The 19,293-nt window shown below is 48.3% G+C and overlaps 1 protein-coding gene across 4 annotated transcripts in view; it reads left to right on the forward strand.

The window, feature by feature from the left end:
- PDZD2 (PDZ domain containing 2) overlaps positions 1-19,293 on the forward strand; it is a 378,550-nt gene that overhangs the window by 354,969 nt on the left and 4,288 nt on the right. For all 4 annotated transcript variants that reach the window (XM_067730459.1, XM_067730460.1, XM_067730461.1 and 1 more), the window contains 6 exons: positions 828-972; positions 3,344-7,337; positions 8,143-8,260; positions 11,177-11,278; positions 13,069-13,339; positions 15,016-15,150. In XM_067730459.1, coding sequence (XP_067586560.1) covers positions 828-972; positions 3,344-7,337; positions 8,143-8,260; positions 11,177-11,278; positions 13,069-13,339; positions 15,016-15,150 — 4,765 coding nt within the window. The remainder of the gene's footprint in view (positions 1-827; positions 973-3,343; positions 7,338-8,142; positions 8,261-11,176; positions 11,279-13,068; positions 13,340-15,015; positions 15,151-19,293) is intronic.

Consider the following 19,293-nt stretch of genomic DNA (forward strand, 5'->3'; position numbering starts at 1 on the left):
CCTTTATAAGGCTGGATAATATTCCATTGTATGTATATAACACATTTTGCATATCCATTCATCTATCGATGGACACTTGGGTTGCTTCCACACTTTAGCTATTGTGAGTAACACTGCTATGAACACAGGTGTACACACATCTCTTTGAGACCCTGCTTTCAATTCTTTTGGGTATACGCCCAGGAGTGGGATTACTGGATCATGTGGTAGTTCTGTTTTTAGTTTTTTGAGGAATCTCCATACTGTTTTCCATAGTATGGAAATGGCTACACCATTTTACATTCCTACCAACAGTGCACGAGGTTCTAATTTCTTCACATTCTCACCAACACTTGTTATTTCTGTATTCTTTTTTTTTTTTGTGGTGCGCGGGCCTCTCCCGCTGCGGAGCACAGGCTCCGGACGTGCAGGCTCAGCGGCCATGGCTCACGGGCCCAGCCGCTCCGCGGCATGTGGGATCTTCCTGGACCGGGGCACGAACCCATGTCCCCTGCATCGGCAGGCGGACTCTCAACCACTGCGCCACCAGGGAAGCCCTATTTCTGTATTCTTGATTGTAGCCATCCTAATGGGAGTGAGGTAATATCTCATTGTGGTTTTGATTTGCATTTTCCTAATCACCCACGTCTTAAAGTTGAAAAAACTGAGGTTTAGGAAGAGCGACAAGACCATAAATTTCTATTGGACCTTAAACCCAGAATCTGAATCTTGTGGCTCCTGGTCCAGGGCTCTTTGAACTTTCCCAAACCAGTTCTCTGTGTGTGATGCCTTAGGACACAGAAACCCTGAAAGCCACTGACAGTGACTTGTAGTTGTCCTTGTGCCAGGACTCTCTGGACAAGCTGACCGTTGGGGATGGGCGAGTCTCCACCGACTGGGGGCCAGCTGGTACCCCGCCCCACCCGGATGCTGGCCACCCCACAGAGAAGCCGCCTGAAGCTGCACCCGAGCAGGGGCAAGAACCCGGGACAGGTAAGATTACTTTATCACTTGTTAAGCTTCAGGATGGGAGGGCAGAAGTTACCTTAATAAAAGTGTTATCGATATATGCGGAGAATTTTGAGGGGCAGAGAAATCTTACACAGGCTAATGATAGTTAAAGCTGCCCGCATTTAACAATTTGACTAGATCATCGTGCCTGAATTCATAGTTTTCATTCCATGTCGCGTGGGTCTGTCTTCAGCCAGTCCACAGCCTTTACCCATTTTCTGACATGTACCTTAGTGAATGAGGCACGAGATGAAACAGAAACATGTTCTGCCCTTCAGAAACTCAACACCCTGCTTACGTGAAATCAGTTGTACTGAGAAGTGGCAGGAAAAACCTCCACAGAGGACAAGTAAAAAATGAATATTTTTTTACCTCACGTATCCACAGAAAATAATAGCTGAGGAGCCCTCCGAGGTCAGCAAGATGCTCCCAGGCCTGCGTGACGGGCTCTGGCCCTGGCAGGCTGTCCTCGGCACCAGTGGCTCAGGTTATCGGCACACCTGTAACCTACTCTAGTTAGGGAGCTGCACCCAGCCCTCCCTGTCCTTCTACACCGACGACATCAGTTGGAAAGGTTGCTGGGCCTTCGACCCCTGACGTGCCATAACTGAGCCAATGTGCTTCCCATTATTGAGTATTCGGGGGGTTTCCAAGTGAAGGAGTATTTTGAAACATGATGTCATGGACTGCCACCATGTAATTTAATCTCCTTCAATAAAACCCTCTTAGGTTACACACTTTGCACAAAAGCCAAATTGCTAACAACATTTTAGGGTTTGTTCAGCGAGTGAATCACCTGAAAAACAGCCTTACATTCCCTCCTTTTGTCTCATCGCTACTTTTCCCCGAGGTTGGCACCAGCAGAAGCAGGAAAGTCATGCTGAAGGGAGTTCAAAAAGGTTGAGCAGAGAAGGACAGGAGGCCGTGGATGTGAATCTTGTGGTGCCCCTGGCCATCCTCGGGGACCTGGGGAAGTTGTATCTGGTCTCCGTGTGTGTCTTGAGCCAGCCTTGTTGCTGCCAGGTGCTCTCCACAGAGGTCAGGGTTTAGGTAACTGGCCAGCCTCCTGGGGTGACCCCTGGCCATGAACTCTGTGACCCCAGATACATTGCTTAACAACTCTGTGCCTCAGTTCCCCACTATTCCAGTGCAGATGGTCACAGTGCTGGGAGGAAAATTAAGTGCATGAAAAACTCTTAGCACAGCGCTAAGTCCCAATAATTAGTTCTTAATTATTGACCGCCCCCTTCGGAGGGGGTAGGCATATGCAATTAAGATGATTTGCATGGGAGATGTGGAGTGAATATAACATTTGGGGGAGATACACTTTTCAAAGCAAGGGCTTTCATTGTGACTGAGGTTTTCACTCCAAGTTCAGACCCAGAGTTCGTAAGAAAATGCAAATCTAATGTTCTTTATCATGCCAGTTTCCCCATCTATTGTAAGATGCCATGTGCCAGAGGTGGACAGCTTAGCTCACGCACATGCAGGCCTTTTGCGGAGGAGCCTCCAGGACAGAGTGGCTGTCCAGAACCCACCTCATGGAATGACTTTACTTCCCACTGTCTCTAGGCAGGTGTCATCTTTCCCTGCGCCTTGGAGATTCCATGCTTTTTCTTGCTTCTCTGCTTTGACTCCCTTTCCTTCCACCTTCCTTCCCTTCGGTCTCTGGTCAGACTATCCCTCCAGAACCCCACTCAGGTCCAGACCCTCCTGTCACAGCTTCCCGGGATAATCTTACCTCCTAGGTCACCCACACCCCCGAACCTGGTCAGGACACACTGGAGCTCAGGACAGGCTTCCATCTGTCTGGAGCATTCCATGTGTTTTCCCCAATTAGCCTCCTCTCCTCCACGAAGCAGTGAGGCCCTCAAGTACCCTGCTTGGACTGTTTTACTCTACTCTGGCTCACAACCCACGCCATGGGGCTAAACCCCGACGTGATCAGCCAGGGCCTGAGAGGTTTGCAGAATCAAATAGAGCAACGGCCTGACTCCTGCGGGGTTTGCCATCAGAGGGCAGATGGTGCACAGAAACCCAAGGGAAGGATTTCTGGTGTCCCCCATTCTTATAAACAACCAAAGAGGGCAGAAGCAGAGGTTCCTTCTGCCATCCAGTCTGAGTTATTTTAGAGCTTCTAAAGCTTGGTGGTATTTGTTAGATGTGAGCACTCTGTAATTTTAGAGACAAAAACAAGCCTACATTTAGGCTGTGGGATGTCCTTCTAAGAGAGACCCAAAAATTGAGGCTGTTTACAGTTTTCCACTTTTTTAATTGAGAGGTTTTCTATTTTCTTACCTCCCCCCCCCGTATGTCCTGTGCCACCCACCTTCTGTTTACATTCTCCACACAGGACCCCACGGCTCCCCAGGCCCCCTCCCTTCCCCAGGGGAGAAGGGGGTGGTGCACCCTGACCACAGCAAGACCTCAGCGCACGCAGGGCCAGCGAGGCAACCCGAAGACCCCGGAGAGACAGAGTCACCCAGGGTGCCTGAGTCTGAGGACAGTGCATCGCAGGGGACGATGGCCACAGCTCATCCTGACCTCAGCGAGACCCGAGCGGCCCCAGAAGCCAGCTCGCCCCGCGCCACCCGGAAGGCCGCTGCCCACAGTGGAGCGGGACCCGCGGCCGAGGGGGCATCTCCGGCCACTGCCGTGCTGTCACGAGACCTCACGACCCTGGAGAAGAGACAGGGGGTTCCGGGTCACCACAGCGATGCTCTGCAAACCACGGGAACCCTCATGCCTGGAAACTGCGGGGGGTTGGCTCTGCCCCGAGGAACAGACTCTGGGTCTGCAAGGGCGCTGCGGGCCAGCCCCTCCCTGCCGTCACCGAGTGACAAGGCCCCGGAGGGGTGTGGCGGTGCCTCGGGGCCCGGCTGCCCCAGGGGCAGCGGGAGCAGCCCCGTGACTGACATCGACAGGCTCCTGGAGGAGCTCGATGCTTCTGGAGCAAGGCTTCCGCCTCCCGGGAAAGGGGCCCGGCTGAGCCGGGAGCGCGCTGCCCCGGGGCCGCAGCGAGCCGAGTCGGACCCGGACTCGGGGAGCCAGGCCCCCGGCCCGAGGAGGCCCGCGGCTGCCGGTCCAGCCCCTTGCCCCCAGTGGGCCCACCAGCCTTCGGTTCTGGATTCCATCAATCCCGACAGACATTTTACTGTGAACAAAAGCTTTCTGAGCAGCTACTCTAGAAACCTCAGCAGCCTCCACGAAGACAGTACGTCGCTGTCGGGCCTGGGCGACAGCACGGAGCCGTCCCTCTCGTCCATGTACGGAGATGCTGAGGACTCGTCTTCGGACCCCGAGTCGCTCACTGAAGCCCCACGAGCTCCCGCCAGGGACAGCTGGTCCCGTCCTCGGCTTTGTCCTCGTCCTCATGGGGCTTCTCACAAGGGAGACACGACGGAGTCTGAGGAAGAGCAGGTTGAAATCTGTGCCACGAATGGCCCCCCCGATCCACCCGCAGCCAGCGCTCCTGCCCTTGCCCAGGGGGCCGCCTGCCCTGCCTTCGCCAAAGCCCTGCCACCGAAGCACGGAGCCCTAAGCCCGGCGGCGGGGGACGCCGGGGACGCCGCCGCCTCCGCGCCGGGAGCCTTGGGCCCAGCAGCCCCGGGCCCTCCACGGCTGCCTCTGCCCTCGGACACGAGGTCTCGGGAGCCGGAGACGCCCGAGGCTGCACGGGCTGCCGAGGACCCCGGGGAAGCCGCCCAGCCTCCGCCCGGCCCCAGGTCTGTCCCCGGGCCCCCAGGCCCCCTCAGCTCTCCTAACATGGTGAATGGTTTGGAGCACGACTGGCTGGATGACAAGACCTCACCTGAAGAACAGGAAACAAACGTTCACGCCACTGGAAACCGGGGCGCCCTCGGGGCGTGCGACCCCGAGAACAGAGACCTGGCTCTGGCAAAGCTGCACATCTCCGAAGTTCAAGACCCGGACGACTTGCTGCCAAAGCCGAAACCCGTCTCCAGGCGGCCCATCATGGCCTGGTTTAAAGAGATAAATAAAAGCAACCAAGGGACGCAGCCGCAGAGCAGAAGTGAAACGGAACCACCCACGATGCCGGCCAGAAGGCCCGACCCCAAGGACCAGGCGCTGAGCTCCGGCCACAAGAAGGGGGTGGCTGTACGGGACAGCCCCCCTTCGCGGCTGAGTCTGGAGAATAAAGACCTGCCTAAGAAGAGTTCCATGGAAACCCTTCTGAGTACCTGTCAGAAACCCAAAGCCGGCCCTAAGCTGAAGAGACTGAGCATCAAAAGCAAAAGCAAAGTCAGCTCCGAGGCCCCAGCCACTCACCCGGGGAAGGCCGGGGGCACAGAGCACAGGAAAGCCCTCGTTTCACCACAGGCCTCCCACAAAGTGCTTTCTAGGGTGGCATCACACCGGTTCCACACAGGTGACCATGAGGAACCGGACAGAAGCGCCGCAGCCGCCCCCCAGCCTCCCCAGTGTGTGGAGGGCAAGCTGCCCCAGGGGACCCCAGGCTCCCTGAAGCCCTCGGCATCCGACACCAGCATCAGGATGTTCATTTCGCCCTTGACCTCCCCCAAGACCCTTCCTGAGCAAGGTGCGTGCAGTAGGCTCCACCCAGCTGTGCACTCAGAACCTGACCGAGGCTGCCCGGCCGCCCCCAGATCTCCGAAGTGTGGTCCAGAGAGCAAGGCTCCCCCTGCGTCCCCTGGGCTGGTGAGTCCCACGGCACCAAGGAGTGGCGCGTCCACAGCGGCCGGCAAGCGGGAGGTGCCCCCTACCGGGCAGGGCGAGCAGCCCCCGTCCAGCCAAACGGACTCAGCAGCAGAAGCCTCCCAGGCCGGAGGGACCGGCGACAAAAGAAGCAAAATCATTGCTGGTGAGCCCCTCGAAAGGACCAACGAGCTGAAAATCATTGAGATCTCTTCTGAAAGGATGCCCAAGAATGCGTATGGTGACAAGCCAGCTGAGAGTGACAGGCAGGGAGGGTTCCTGGCCCAGAGCACCTGTCAGGAGAAGAGCGAATTCAGGCTCTGTCACCAGTCAGTGGACTCATCCCCAAATCATCCATCCTCACGCACGTCTCGGGCCTCCCAGGTGGAGCAGGGAGCACAGCAATCTGTCAGCAGGGCGAAACAGACTTCCTCCCCCTCCCGGCAGCTGCCGGCTGAAAAGGCAGATCCCTGCCAGGGAAGGTCAGACCACAGGGCAGACTCCCTGGGGATGCCCAGGAACGGCACGACAGTGGGCCCGGCACCGGGGGAGCATCCCTACTTCACGCCAAGGCCAGCAACCAGGACCTACTCCATGCCGGCCCAGTTCTCCAGCCACTTCGGCCGGGAGGGCCATGCCCTACACAGCCCAGGGCGCCCGCCCCGGGACAGCCAGCTCCCTGCCACCGGTGGGGGCCTCCTCGAGGCCAGGGCGTCCAGAGGCAGTGTTCTCAGCCTGGTTAATGGACAGGGCGTGTATAGCGTAAAGCCCCTGCTGGAGACTTCGAGGAACCTTCCAACCACAGACGAAGGGGATGTCCTGTCAGTGCAGGAAACAAGCTGCCTACTCACAGACAAAATCAGAGTCACCAGGAGATATTACTACTCTGAGCAGAACTGGCCCCATGAATCTACCTCATTTTTCTCTGTGAAGCAGAGGATCAAGTCTTTTGAGAACCTGGCCAATTCTGACCGGCCCACGGCCAAGTCCGGGGCCTCCCCGTTTCTGTCGGTAAGCTCCAAGCCTCCCATTGTGAGGCGGTCTTCAGGCAGCGTGGCTTCCGGGAACCTCGGCCACTCCAGCGACGCAGCAGCGAGGTCGCTGAGACGCAGCCTGAGTTCCTGCAGTGAAAGCCAAGGTGAAGGCAGCACCCTCATCCCCCCGATGACCAAGTCCCCGTCCAGCATGACTCTGACAGCCTCCCGGCAGAGCCCAGGGGAGGCTGCTAACAAGGGCGCTGACTCAGACCCGAAGCGATCACTTGGTCCTTCGGGAATCCCCACCCCAACGGTGACCCCAGCCTCTCCCGCCAAGAGAAACAAGTGCTCGGTGCGTCACACCCAGGCCTCACCTTTGTCCCGCTCGAAGCTCCAGGAGCTGAGAGCCCTGAGCATGCCTGACCTCGACAAGCTCTGCAGCGAGGACTTCTCGGCCGGGCCGACTGCTGTGCTCTTCAAAACCGAGCTGGAAATCGTCCCCCGGAGGTCACTTGGCTCCCCTGCTGGAGGCCTCCACGGCTCCACTGCCCTTTCATGGCCCGTGAAGGGGGTGGACAGGGCCTGTCCAGGGGGAAGCAGCCCTAAAGCCACTGAGCCTGGGGCACCCAGTTCAGCCCGCGATGTGGGTGAGACCACCCAGGATCTGCCTTCCGGAAGAAGTTGGTCAGTTAAGTAAGTATCCACCCCTGCCCTTTTAGGTAATGAAACTTTTTTTTTGATGGACTGGTTTTCGATTTATAGAAAAGTTGCAAAGATAGTGCAGACTTCCCCTGTACCCGTTACCCAGCTGCTTCTGATGTTAACGTCGTACGTAACCACGGTCCATTTGTCAAAAGTAAGAAGTTAACATTGGAACAACACTATTAGCTAAACAACAGACTTTATTCAGATTTCACTGAATAAATTCCACTAACGTCCCTTTTCTATTCCAGCCTCCAATTTTGGTTTTAATATCATTATTGGGAAAATACAGTGCCTGCAGGGAAAAGTGTTTGCCGAAATGTTGCTCTAAAAAGAGGCTTCTATAGGCTAGGGCACTTATACAAAAGTGGAGAGAGAGAGAGAGAGAGAGAGAGAGAGATGGTTGGACAGGGAAAGCTGACGCTCAGGGGAGAATCGGGGCCTTTGAGGGTGACTGGAGTCAAATGGGAAATTTCTAATATGTTTTAAAATATTTCGCTGGAGCCTACAGAATATTTAATATGTCTGAAATTATCTATTAAACTCTGGCATTGGTCTCCTAACATCTTGGAGGGATCCCAAAATCCATAGGAATTCCCACTGCTATCAGCAGTGAATGAAATTCCTGTTCAACATTCAGAATTCTTCAAGCAGTTTAGAGCGGGAGTTATGACCAAAAGAGAGTGTGAAAATCAGAAAATACCTGCAATATGGTAGAAAGATCATTCTAAATGCATCCTAGCAAAATGGAGGAACTGCTTTTTTCTTTAATGTTCTTCAAATATATACTATTTAGTTTGCATCAACTCCTGGTCTCAGCGGGGGATCAGCAAAGACTGCAGTCTGTTCTGTCGTCAGCGGGGTCAAAATCTACTGTCCTAGCTCTCATTCAGGAAGTGAAAGCACAATCAGAGGTGAGTGAAATACAGAAAACACAGGAAGAGGGGACCGCTGCCACCTCAGTGCTCAGGCGTGTGCCACGGGCTCAGAGGGCCTGGGAGGGCCCTTCTCCGAGGGCTGTGTAGCGAGTCCTACAGCTCAGCCTGACTTCTGTCTCACTTGCTTGTTGCTTGATTGTCTTGAATTTTTAGGTGCCAGATTGGTGTTTTAATTCCCCAGCAGCGAGTTACCATCTTCCCTACCCACCCCCACACCTGGAGTTTGTCTGCAGTGAGTCCTCCAAATAGGACGAGGCATCCTGGAACTGTCGGGGGAGGGCACAAGTACCAAGTACCTTTGTCCACCTAACTGGACATAAACTACCTGTCAAGGGAGCCACCTGCTGGGGAAATGAGACTTAACGGCTGTGTAGCCCTACCCCAGCCCTAAGTGTAAGAGCTTCAAAGAAGCTGATTAGTGATTACAAGTAAAATTTTTCAGTAAATTGGATGTGACAGTAAATAACAACAAAAGAAACCATGGTCCATATCTAACCCTGAAGCACATTAATTTCTCAGAACTGTTCACTGAGATTTGAACCCTAATATATGAATATTTTCTGTCCAGAGAAGAAAAGCAAACATGAACAGTTTTTCTTGAGTGGTAATGTACCTGGGTCACAGATATCACCCGACAACACTGTTCCAGAAATTCTGATATTATCCAGAAGGGCTGTGACATTGGCATCTAATAAGGGATGGGCCAGAATGGAGAGGAGATGGGATGGAATAGAGACCAGTTCCTTTCAGCTTCCACTGCCTTTGGATTCTCGGCCCCTGGTTTGGGTCCGTGAAGTTAGGAAACACCTTGAGACATACTGCGTTTTTTACTTTCAGGACGAGGGACTATTTCATTCTCTCCCTTCCTCCTCCTGTTACAAAGCATGAAAACCTTACTCTGGGATTTTGAGTCAAGGTGGCTCAGTGGGTTCACACTTTGCCAGGCTCTTTGCTCCAGACATTTTACAGTGTTAGACATGAGGTGAAAACCAAAAAGTCTCCATCAGCCTCACAAGGGAGAGGCACACTGTCAGGGACCACAGACAAAGCGGAGACTTTTTGTGTGCACAGGGCGCTGAGCGCCACCCTGCGGTCATCTTCTGGGCCTCCCTCACCCCCTCAGCCTGGGTCCATATTCACCACCAGCAGGTGTTGAAGATTCTTCCTACTTTGATCAGAATGCAGCTTTCTTTTATCTCTTTTTCTTATTGTCTTCAGTTAATTTCAGAGAGGAGCTGTGAGTAGAGATCTCCTCTCTCTGCCATCTTCAGAACTTCCTGCCTTGCTTTTTTCCAAAGAGTATGGTCTGTAGGTGTTGAAAATGGCCCTGCACACAGTGACTTCCTGTGACCTCTGGAGGTGCTGTGAGAGATTAGAGAGTCAGGAAACAGCCCTGGTCTTCTGACTTCAACAAGCCCAAACCTTGGAGAGCTCTTGAGGTGCTTCTAGCTTCCCTGATGCTGTGCTAATTAAGTTTCTCAAAGAGGCAACACTTGCACTAGCAATCAGCCTCTAGCAGACTTGTATCCTCAAACACAACTGGAAAAAGGATTTGAATAAATTAGAATTTTGGTGATATGTCCTAGAATGCAGGAGAGTCTCATTTTCAAATACTGTCTTTGCTCCAATAAGGCATTTAAATATCTGAGAAGTATTTGTTTCAGCATCAAACTTCCCAGAAGCTACAGAGAGATCATGTCCCAGACCACATGTTCCTGTTTTTGTGAGAAAGCGTAGTCCTCATTCTTCTCTCCAGTGAACAGTGTCTGAGCATGTATATACTTGGACTTGCCCATGAAGTCAAAACCCCAGCCCCCCAGGTTCTGCAGGATATTCTAGTGTTAGCACATGGAGCTGTGGTTTGAGTGAACTTCTTTAGAGGTGTGACATGCTTGGGATTACTCTTTAGGACTTAATAGGACTAAACATTGTTTATTTTAAATATTGGTTTATTTCCCCAGCACAATACAGAGGTGGTTTTCTCTTCCAACGTTTTCACTTTCTCTGTCAGAGCAATCCTGGAGGGTTATTATTAGATTCTTTTTCTATCACCATGTCTGAGAACACCTTGAATTGATGGATTATAAATCACTTCATGGGAAACCTAGCAATGCAGGTCTTTAAAATGAGGCTGAATCTTATCTAGCATGTATGTGAAGGAAGTCCAAATTCAGAATAATTAGCCCAGCTAATTTTTTTTAACTCTAAAATCTTTTTAAGCATTTAGTTAAATGCTTTTATTCCAAGCATCAATCTTTTGATTGATGCTTGGAACACAGGACAGTCTTTTGTTACTTACTAAGAATGTTCTAGTCTCAATATGAATTGACAAATTGTTTTAATGTACTATTTTTCAGCATACTTTGTGTTTTATGACTACCAGTTCATTAATTGCACCGAAAATCCAATAAGCTGAACATGGTGGAAGCGGGGACGTAAAACTTACAGCCTCGATGTGCTCTTGTCCTGTCTCTTGGCACCTATACTTCTCTCTCCTGCTGACAACATGGGCTTTGCTCAATTGTAGACTTAGAAAATTGTAAAGAAGTCCCTTCGTGATTGAATTGTGTGCTATGATCAGATTTGGGAACACACAGTCTGGTGCCGAGAATGACTTCTAAAGTGTCCCGTGTCCCTGCCACTATCCTGGTTCATATGACCTTCTTGGTGGTTCTAGAGCTACAGGATGGACCCTCAGAACTCCACATAAGCACCACCCAGGAGGAATGCAGGATATTCATGATGGCCCCTCTGCTTCCAGTATTGTGTGGAAGGGCCTAAGGAACCACTGGGGTTAGTGGTGACAAGCTCTGCAGTACTGTGGGAGGATTGACATCAGAACTTCCTTACTCTGGCACAAGGAATATACTTGTTTCTGTTTCTTTTCACTAGAATAAAGAAGATATTTACTTCATAGTCTTGAATAAAAAAGAAGGCTCAGGTCTGGGATTCAGTGTGACAGGAGGGACAGATGTGGAGCCAAAATCAATTGTGGTAAGTGACAATGTCGAGATGCTGTCGGAAGAGTCACTCCTGAAGCAGCCTCAGAATTTGATCAGGACAGAATTCATGTCAGTGGGTTCAAAGAATGCTGGTGTCTGTTCCCTGCCACCAAAACAAAAATAGAAAAGTGGGGAAAAAAGTAGTACATAACGTTATCATTGACAAAGAGACACAGTGTTTGTTTTTTTTTAACATCTTTATTGGAGTATAATTGCTTTACAATGGTGTGTTAGTTTCTGCTTTATAACAAAGTGAATCAGCTATGCATATACATATAACCCCATATCTCCCCCCTCTTGCGTCTCTCTCCCACCCACCCTATCCCACCCCTCTTAGGTGGTCACAAAGCACCGAGCTGATGTCCCTGTTCTATGCGGCTGCTTCCCACTAGCTATTTATTTTACATTTGGTAGTGTATATATGTCCGTGCTACTCTCTCACTTCATCCCAGCTTACCCTTCCCCCTCCTCGTGTCCTCAAGTCCATCTTCTAGTAGGTCTACATCTTTATTCCCGTCCTGCCCCTAGGTTCTTCATGACCTTTTTTTTTAGATTCCATATATATGTGTTAGCATACGGTATTTGATTTTCTCTTTCTGACTTAATTCACTCTGTATGACACACTCTAGGTCCATCCACCTCACTACAAATGACTCAATTTCGTTTGTTTTTATGGCTGAGTAATATTCCATTGTATATATGTGCCACATCTTCTTTATCCATTCATCTGCTGATGGACACTTAGGTTGCTTCCATGTCCTGGCTATGGTAAATAGAGCTGCAATGAACATTGTGGTACGTGACTCTTTTTGAATTATGGTTTTCTCAGGGTACATGCCCAGTAGTGGGACTGCTCAGTCTTTTGGTAATTCTATTTTTAGTTCTTTAAGGAACCTCCATACTGTTCTCCGTAGTGGCTGTATCAATTTACATTCCCACCAGCAGTGCAAGAGGGTTCCCTTTTCTCCACACCCTCTCCAGCATTTATTGTTTGTAGATTTTTTGATGATGGCCATTCTGACTGGTGTGAGGTGATACCTCATTGTAGTTTTGATTTGCATTAAGAGACGCACTTTTAACACATAGCGAGTGACCTTTAAGATGATGATACATATAAACACAGTTGCCTATGTCCTCATATTCACCTAAACATTTTATTGGTTTAAGCATTGGAAGGACATTAGAACTAACGGACCAAAACTTGCATTTGCTTATAAATCACTTCTTTCTCAAGATCAAAAACTTAAAATTTTATATCAAAGGCCTTTGAAATCACTAGGGAGGCCACCTTCCTTGGATGAAACCAGGTCCTGTTCATCTTTCTACTCTTACGGCCCCGTGGAGTGCCAGACACATTTGAGATGCTAGCAAGAATAGAGTAAAAATGTGTTGAGGTGCTGGTACTGACAGTTTTAATCCCATTCCTCACATGGAATGTTTTGTTTTTTTTGCGGTACGCGGGCCTCTCACTGCTGTGGCCTCTCCCGTCGCGGAGCACAGGCTCCGGACGCGCAGGCTCAGCGGTCATGGCTCACGGGCCCAGCCGCTCCGCGGCATGTGGGATCTTCCCGGAGCGGGGCACGAACCCGCGTCCCCTGCCATCGGCAGGCGGACTCTCAACCACTGCGCCACCAGGGAAGGCCACACGGAATGTTTTTGATAAACCAAGTGTGTGTATGATTTAGAAAACTTGCCATTAGATAGTTCCTTTACTACAAATTTGCCCTTTTGCTTTTACTGGAGGTCATAAATGAGCTTGGCTTTTGTCCTCTCCTGTCCCAGATCCACAGGGTGTTTTCTCAGGGGGCAGCTTCTCAGGAAGGGACCATGAGCCGAGGCGATTTCCTTCTGTCAGTCAACGGCGCCTCATTGGCTGGCTTAGCCCACGGGGATGTCCTGAGGGTTCTGCACCAGGCACAGCTGTACAGAGATGTCCTCGTGGTCATCAAGAAAGGGAGTGACCGGCCCAGGCCCTCCATCAGGCAGGAGCCTCCCATGGCCAATGGGAGGGGCTTGCTGTCCAGAAAGCCCAGCCCCCTGGAGCCTGGAACAGGTAAGGTACCAGCAGGGGCCTGAGCTATTTGTAATGACTTTGCTGAGAATGGCACTGATTCCATGGAACAAATGAGAAACTCTTCTTGTCCAGATGCGTCCACGAGTGTTGGGGGTGTTCTCAGTCTTCCCTCTGCTCCGTCGTCTTGCTCTCATTCTTCTAGAAAGCTAAAGCCCTTCCCAGTACAGGGAAATACCTTATTTATCAGACCTTGTCATGCTCACCTTTGCCCTTGCACTGTCTCAACTGTTTGGTGGTTTTTTTTTTTCTTCTTTTTTTTTTTTTGGGCCACGCGGCTTGTGGGATCCTAGTTCCCCGACCAGGGGTTGAACCCAGGCCCTGGCAGTGAAAGCGCTGAGTCTTAACCGCAGCCACGCCAGGGAATTCCGTTTGGTGTATTTTCGGTGGGATCCTGGAAACGTAACCTGTCAAAGGAAACCACTGGGCACTTAGTCCTAACAGCTTTCAGAGTTTTTAAGACTCAGGAACTCAGATATGGAAGACTATCCTGAAATGGATAATCATTAAGTGTTCCTGTGGCACCTTCAGGGCATCTGGCCTTGAACCAACCTCTACAAAGTTATCAGATTGCAAAAAGCACATTCGGGGCTTCAACTTATTTCTTCATATTTCTATTCCTTCAGATCCCCCTGCCCGGGGCTCTAGCAGAGCCTACGCAATTATGCCTTAACATGCACTGAAAGCAGCCCACTTGGGGCTTGGTGCAGTAGGCTTGATGTTAGAGGCACCTGGGAAGCTTTTAAAAATCCTGATCCCCAGGAAATCCCCCAGCTCAATGAAGTCAAACTCTGAGGGGTGTGGGTGGTGGGATGGGGGGACCAGCATCCACGTCTTCTTAAGGTTCCCCATTCAAAGGCAGTGATTCTGGCTTGGCCTCAACCCCAAGTGGACAGTTTAATCTGTTTGTGGTCCTTCCCCTGCCTCCCAAGCAATTAAGTGCCCTTTCCACTCGATTCAGACATCCTTCACTGATACAGCAAGCAAGTAAGGGAAACAAAAGGCAAGTTTACAATCCCTACTCAGACGCCCAAGATAGACCCCAGCCCAGCCTCTCCACACTAGCACACAGAGTAGGCACAGGCTGGTTGCTATGAAGCAGGCGTCACCAAGGAAACGCTCTCCCCACAGTGGAGCCAGGAGATGGCAATGAAGGCAGCTAGTGTGTGATGCAGACGGCCAGCCAGAGGCAGGGGGGACCCCTCACAGGAGCAGAAGGGGAAGGAAGGACGCTCCATGTCTCGTGTGAGGCCTGGCATTTGGGTGTTGCAGGTTGTCAGTACCAGGCTGTGATGCTCTGCTGCCGTCGGCTGCCAAGGTTGGCAGGAAATCAAATCTGATTCCCCAAGCGCGACTTCAGTCTTCACTGAGATGTGCACCGACTATCTGGGGTTGACAAGAGCAGTTTGGCTTCCGGGGATTTCTGCTTGGGCATAAATGCCTTCTCTGTGCTTGCAGAAAGTGCTTAGGGGGGCAAGGGACAGCAGGAACACAGCTCTAGATTTGGGAGAGCAACCCTAAAGTTGGTCTCAGATGTCGTTATCAGCACTTCAAGGTGGACGGGACTCGAGGGTGCCTGGGGAACACACTTGGGGGCACCGGGCAGGAGGGGCTGCGGTTCCCTGTCATCATCATCCTTACGAACACTGTCGCTGCAGGGAGAAGCACAGGTGCACACGAGGCTCTGTGTGTTGAAGTGCTGAAGACCTCGGCTGGGCTGGGACTGAGTCTGGATGGAGGGAAATCGTCTATGTCTGGAGATGGGCCCCTGTTCATTAAAAGAGTGTACAAAGGTAATGTTCTAGAAACCCCAATCTGCTGCCTAGTACCAGTTCTCTCTCTGTGTATGTCCGTGCCTTCCATTTGGAAATCAAATTTGTTTTAAAAAATCTGCAGTGTGTTTAATGCTCTGTGACATACAGGGTTTACTGTGTGTCAGCCCTGTTGTGGGCATTTTACACGTTTTAACTCATGTCATCCACATGACAGTTCTATAGGATGGGTACTATTACTATCATCCCTGTCTTACAAGAGAAGAAACTGAGCCACAGGGGAGTTATGCAGGCACCTAAGGTCACACAGATTAAGTGGCAGAATCAGGCTTGAACCCAGGCTCCAGAGACTGTGCCCCCAACCTCAGTACTGTATCCCCTAACTCCATGCTCCTGTCTTCGTGTTCTTACTTACGATTAGCTGTTATGGATGTGAACACAGCAAGCTAAGTAATGCCATCAGAATTGCCGGTCAGGGGTACTTAACATTGGTCAAGGTCATATTCACTTAAAATTGCAAATACTGGATTTCAAGAAAGTAATATGGGAGCAGTAGATATCACTGAAATAGTTGGTAGATATGAGGTCTCTTCATGAACTTAAATAATGCGTTTTATGATCTTGGACCGTTCTCAAAATTATCTCTTCAGGTCCCTAAGCTGAGCAATTTTATATTATACTAATGATATATTTATATATATACATACATGCTGATTATCCTATTATATGTAATATTTTATTATACTATAATATTGTTTCATATATTCAATGTATATTTATAATATTGTTAGTATTAAAACATATACATATATACTGACATTGTTAATATAATTCGGCTGAGGAGATTTTTGGGAACTGTCCAATATCATAAAATGAATTATTCAAGTGTATAAAGAGATTTCGTATCTGCCAACTAGTCCAATGATATCTACGGCTCCCGTCTACTTTCTTCCAGTCTAGCACACACTCTAACTGTAAATGGGTGGCAGCCAGAAACAGGCTGTTTGCTCACGGTCCCTGGGGCAAGCAGAGGACAGGCACAAATCAGGAGCCAGGCCTCTGCTGTGTGTGATATCTGGACTCACGGTACCAGGGTAAAGGGAAAACCCTATACATGTTAACTGGACAGCAGTAGAACACAGAAAGCCAAGTTAAGGCAAGCATGAAACTGTTTGACTATAAGAGCACTCTTAAGAGCTCTAAAACAAAGTGTACAAAGTACATGACGAAACTGCCAACAGACACAATAAACAAGAAAGTCCATTAAAAAATTAAGGCAGGAATATTAGCCATGAAACAAGACAAGAGGGTATTCAAAAGAAACAGGCAGATATGTTAAAACAGACACACACAGAGAAGCCCATTAGCAAAAAGGCAGTCAAATATATTTTTAAATTAATAAATAGAATTAAAAAGTATACTAAATCCTTACAAAGAGAGAATTTATAAAAATCAAGAAAGAAGAAACCATAAAAACTGCAGCACAAGGGAAAAAAGAGATAAAATTACAAAAGGGTGATGAGCAATGAGGAGGACATATTGAGGAGTGCCAGAAAAAGAAAGAAAAAAAAAGAACGCGAGAAAGGAACTATTTGGAGAAGTCATGACTATTGAGAAACAATAGGAGTATTCAGGCTGAAAATTCTCATCAAGGGCAAAACAGGATGAATTTTATAGAAACCCAGACCTTGATGTATCACAATCAAGTTTCAAAATATAAAGAACTTAAAAAGCACACAGAAAATGTGCAGCTTGCTCACAAAGGCAGTACGATCAGACTGGCAGCATGAATGCCGGGAAACAGAATAACCTTCAGAGGACTGAGCCTACAACAGCAAGATGGAGGTGTTTAGGACACACAGTGAAAGGTGCCGGAGTCACCGCCACTGTGATCAGTCACAGGACACGCAGCCTCTGCAGGCCAAGAAGCTCACAGCTTAAAAAGGACTTTCTGGCCTGTGAGCCAAACAAACCAGAAACTGAAGGTGGCTAAAGCAGCAGCCCAGGTGGAGACTGGGAGGCCAGGTCCGGAATCCCATGGAATCTGCAGCACCGAAGTGGAGAAGCAGCCCCAGGGGAGATAAGCATCCCCCAGATCTCCTTCCAGCAGAGCAAGGACAGTGTCCTGGGTAACTTCCTGGCCTTTGTCTCTAGCATCTGGCTAGAAATCCATGAAACTATATAAATGGATAGAGAGGAGGAATTGCTACAGAGAAGCACCTGTTCCACAGAGGAGCATTTCCAGTGCCCTTGTGTGCAGGCCTGCAGATTGACTCTTGGGAAAAGGCATTCAAGGCTTTCTGAATATTATACAGATCCCTCCCCTTCACTCTTTTTGGAGACTGGTAAATCTACTTTCTTTGTAGAGGCTTAGAGCTCTGCCCAAAGATTTCATCATCTTACCTTTATTTCATACTTACAAATTTAAGTACAGGTACAGGTTTTCTGTTTATCTTGGTTTCCTGTGCCTTTTAGCTCAAACACCAAAAGCAGTATAGCAATCTTCAATTTCTTGCATCAATCTAATACAAAAAAATTCTTTGAATAATAAGTGAATTAAATATATTTCCCTAAAGCTATCTGGAAGGTCAGGGATTTTACTGATGAAAAATGCAGTAGACAGTTATTTGTAAACTCTTGTGTGAAGCGGCAGCCATCCGGGTAGAACAGTGTCACTACTAATATCTGGGCTGCTTTGTAAAAAAATGTTTAACACTTTAAAAATGTTTTGTTTTGTTTTTTACTTTTTTTTTTACTATGTTTGGGCTGCTTTTAAGATGTTTTTGTATTCAACATTTTACCAGGAATATCAGTTAATACAGTAAGATAAGAAAAAGATAAGAGGTATAAAGATTGGAAATACAGGAATACAATTCATCATTATTGGCAAATTGTACGTTCTTTCTGACTGAAAAAATCTGAGAATCAAATGTGAAGCCAATATAAATAGCTCACCAAGATCGCTGAATTCACAATCAATCAACATACAAAAAAAAAAAATCAATAGAATTTCCTATATATCAGCAATAACCATTATTTTAAAACCCTATAGGGAGGATCCTATAACACAATACACGTCATGAAAGAATATATATATATATATATATGTAAAATGTTTAACTTCTAAATGGCAAAAAATTTCACAAAAACACATTGTGAAAGAATACATATGTAAAATGTTTAACTTCTATATGGCAAAAAATTATATCATAAACAAATAAAATCGAAGTGACTGACTAGAAGATATTTACAATGTATTTAATCAACAAAAGGCTAATTCCAGGATATATAAAGAACTATAATTCAGTAAGAAAAATACATGGGACTTCCCTGGCGGTCCAGTGGTTAGGACTCCACGCTTCCACTGCAGGGGGCACGGGTTCAATCCCTGGTCAGTGAACTAAGATCCCACAAGCCACACAGCATGGCTGAGAAAAAAAGAAAAATACTAAATAAAGAGAAAATCTGGGTAAAGGAAATGAATAGAAAATAGAAAAAGTTAAAACCTAAATGGTCAAGAAATATAGGGAAGGTCACTCCAACTTATATTAGTTATTGGGTGAAAATTATAACTATTAGGAATCATCTTTTTAAAATCAGGCTGGCCATAAATAAGAAATCTCATGATATGATGTGTTGGCAAGATGCAGGGAAAGAAGAACACTCATACTTTCTGGCAGAAGTATAAACAATCGTTCCTCTCTGGGGAAGAATTTAGCAGTGCTTGCTAAAATGGAAGCTATAAAACAGTTTAAATTTCTATCTGTAGCAAAATGATGAGTAAAATGTATCACATCCATAAAAGGGAAAACTATATAGCAATTCAAGAAGCAAGTTAGAGCTATATCCATTAACCGGGACCAGTTCAAAAACAGGGCTGAACGGGGGAAAAAAGGCTAAACGCAGATTCAGTACTGTATGATACCAATTCTCAGTAACGACCGTAAGGAACCTAAGAGTGTGTCACAGGAAAACTATGCAAGACCTTTTTGGAAAAAAGATAAAAGTGTTCTAAATTTTTCTTAAAACCTCAATAAATGGAGAGAGACATAGCCTGATCAAATTAGTTAGGATTCTCCTTGGCCCCATGTAATAGAAAACCCAAAATAACAATGGTTTAAAGAAAAGTTTATTTCTCTCTCGTGTATAAGAAGTCCAAAAGTT

This window comes from Pseudorca crassidens, chromosome 3 (assembly GCF_039906515.1).
Source record: "Pseudorca crassidens isolate mPseCra1 chromosome 3, mPseCra1.hap1, whole genome shotgun sequence".
NCBI classification, from domain to species: domain Eukaryota; kingdom Metazoa; phylum Chordata; class Mammalia; order Artiodactyla; family Delphinidae; genus Pseudorca; species Pseudorca crassidens.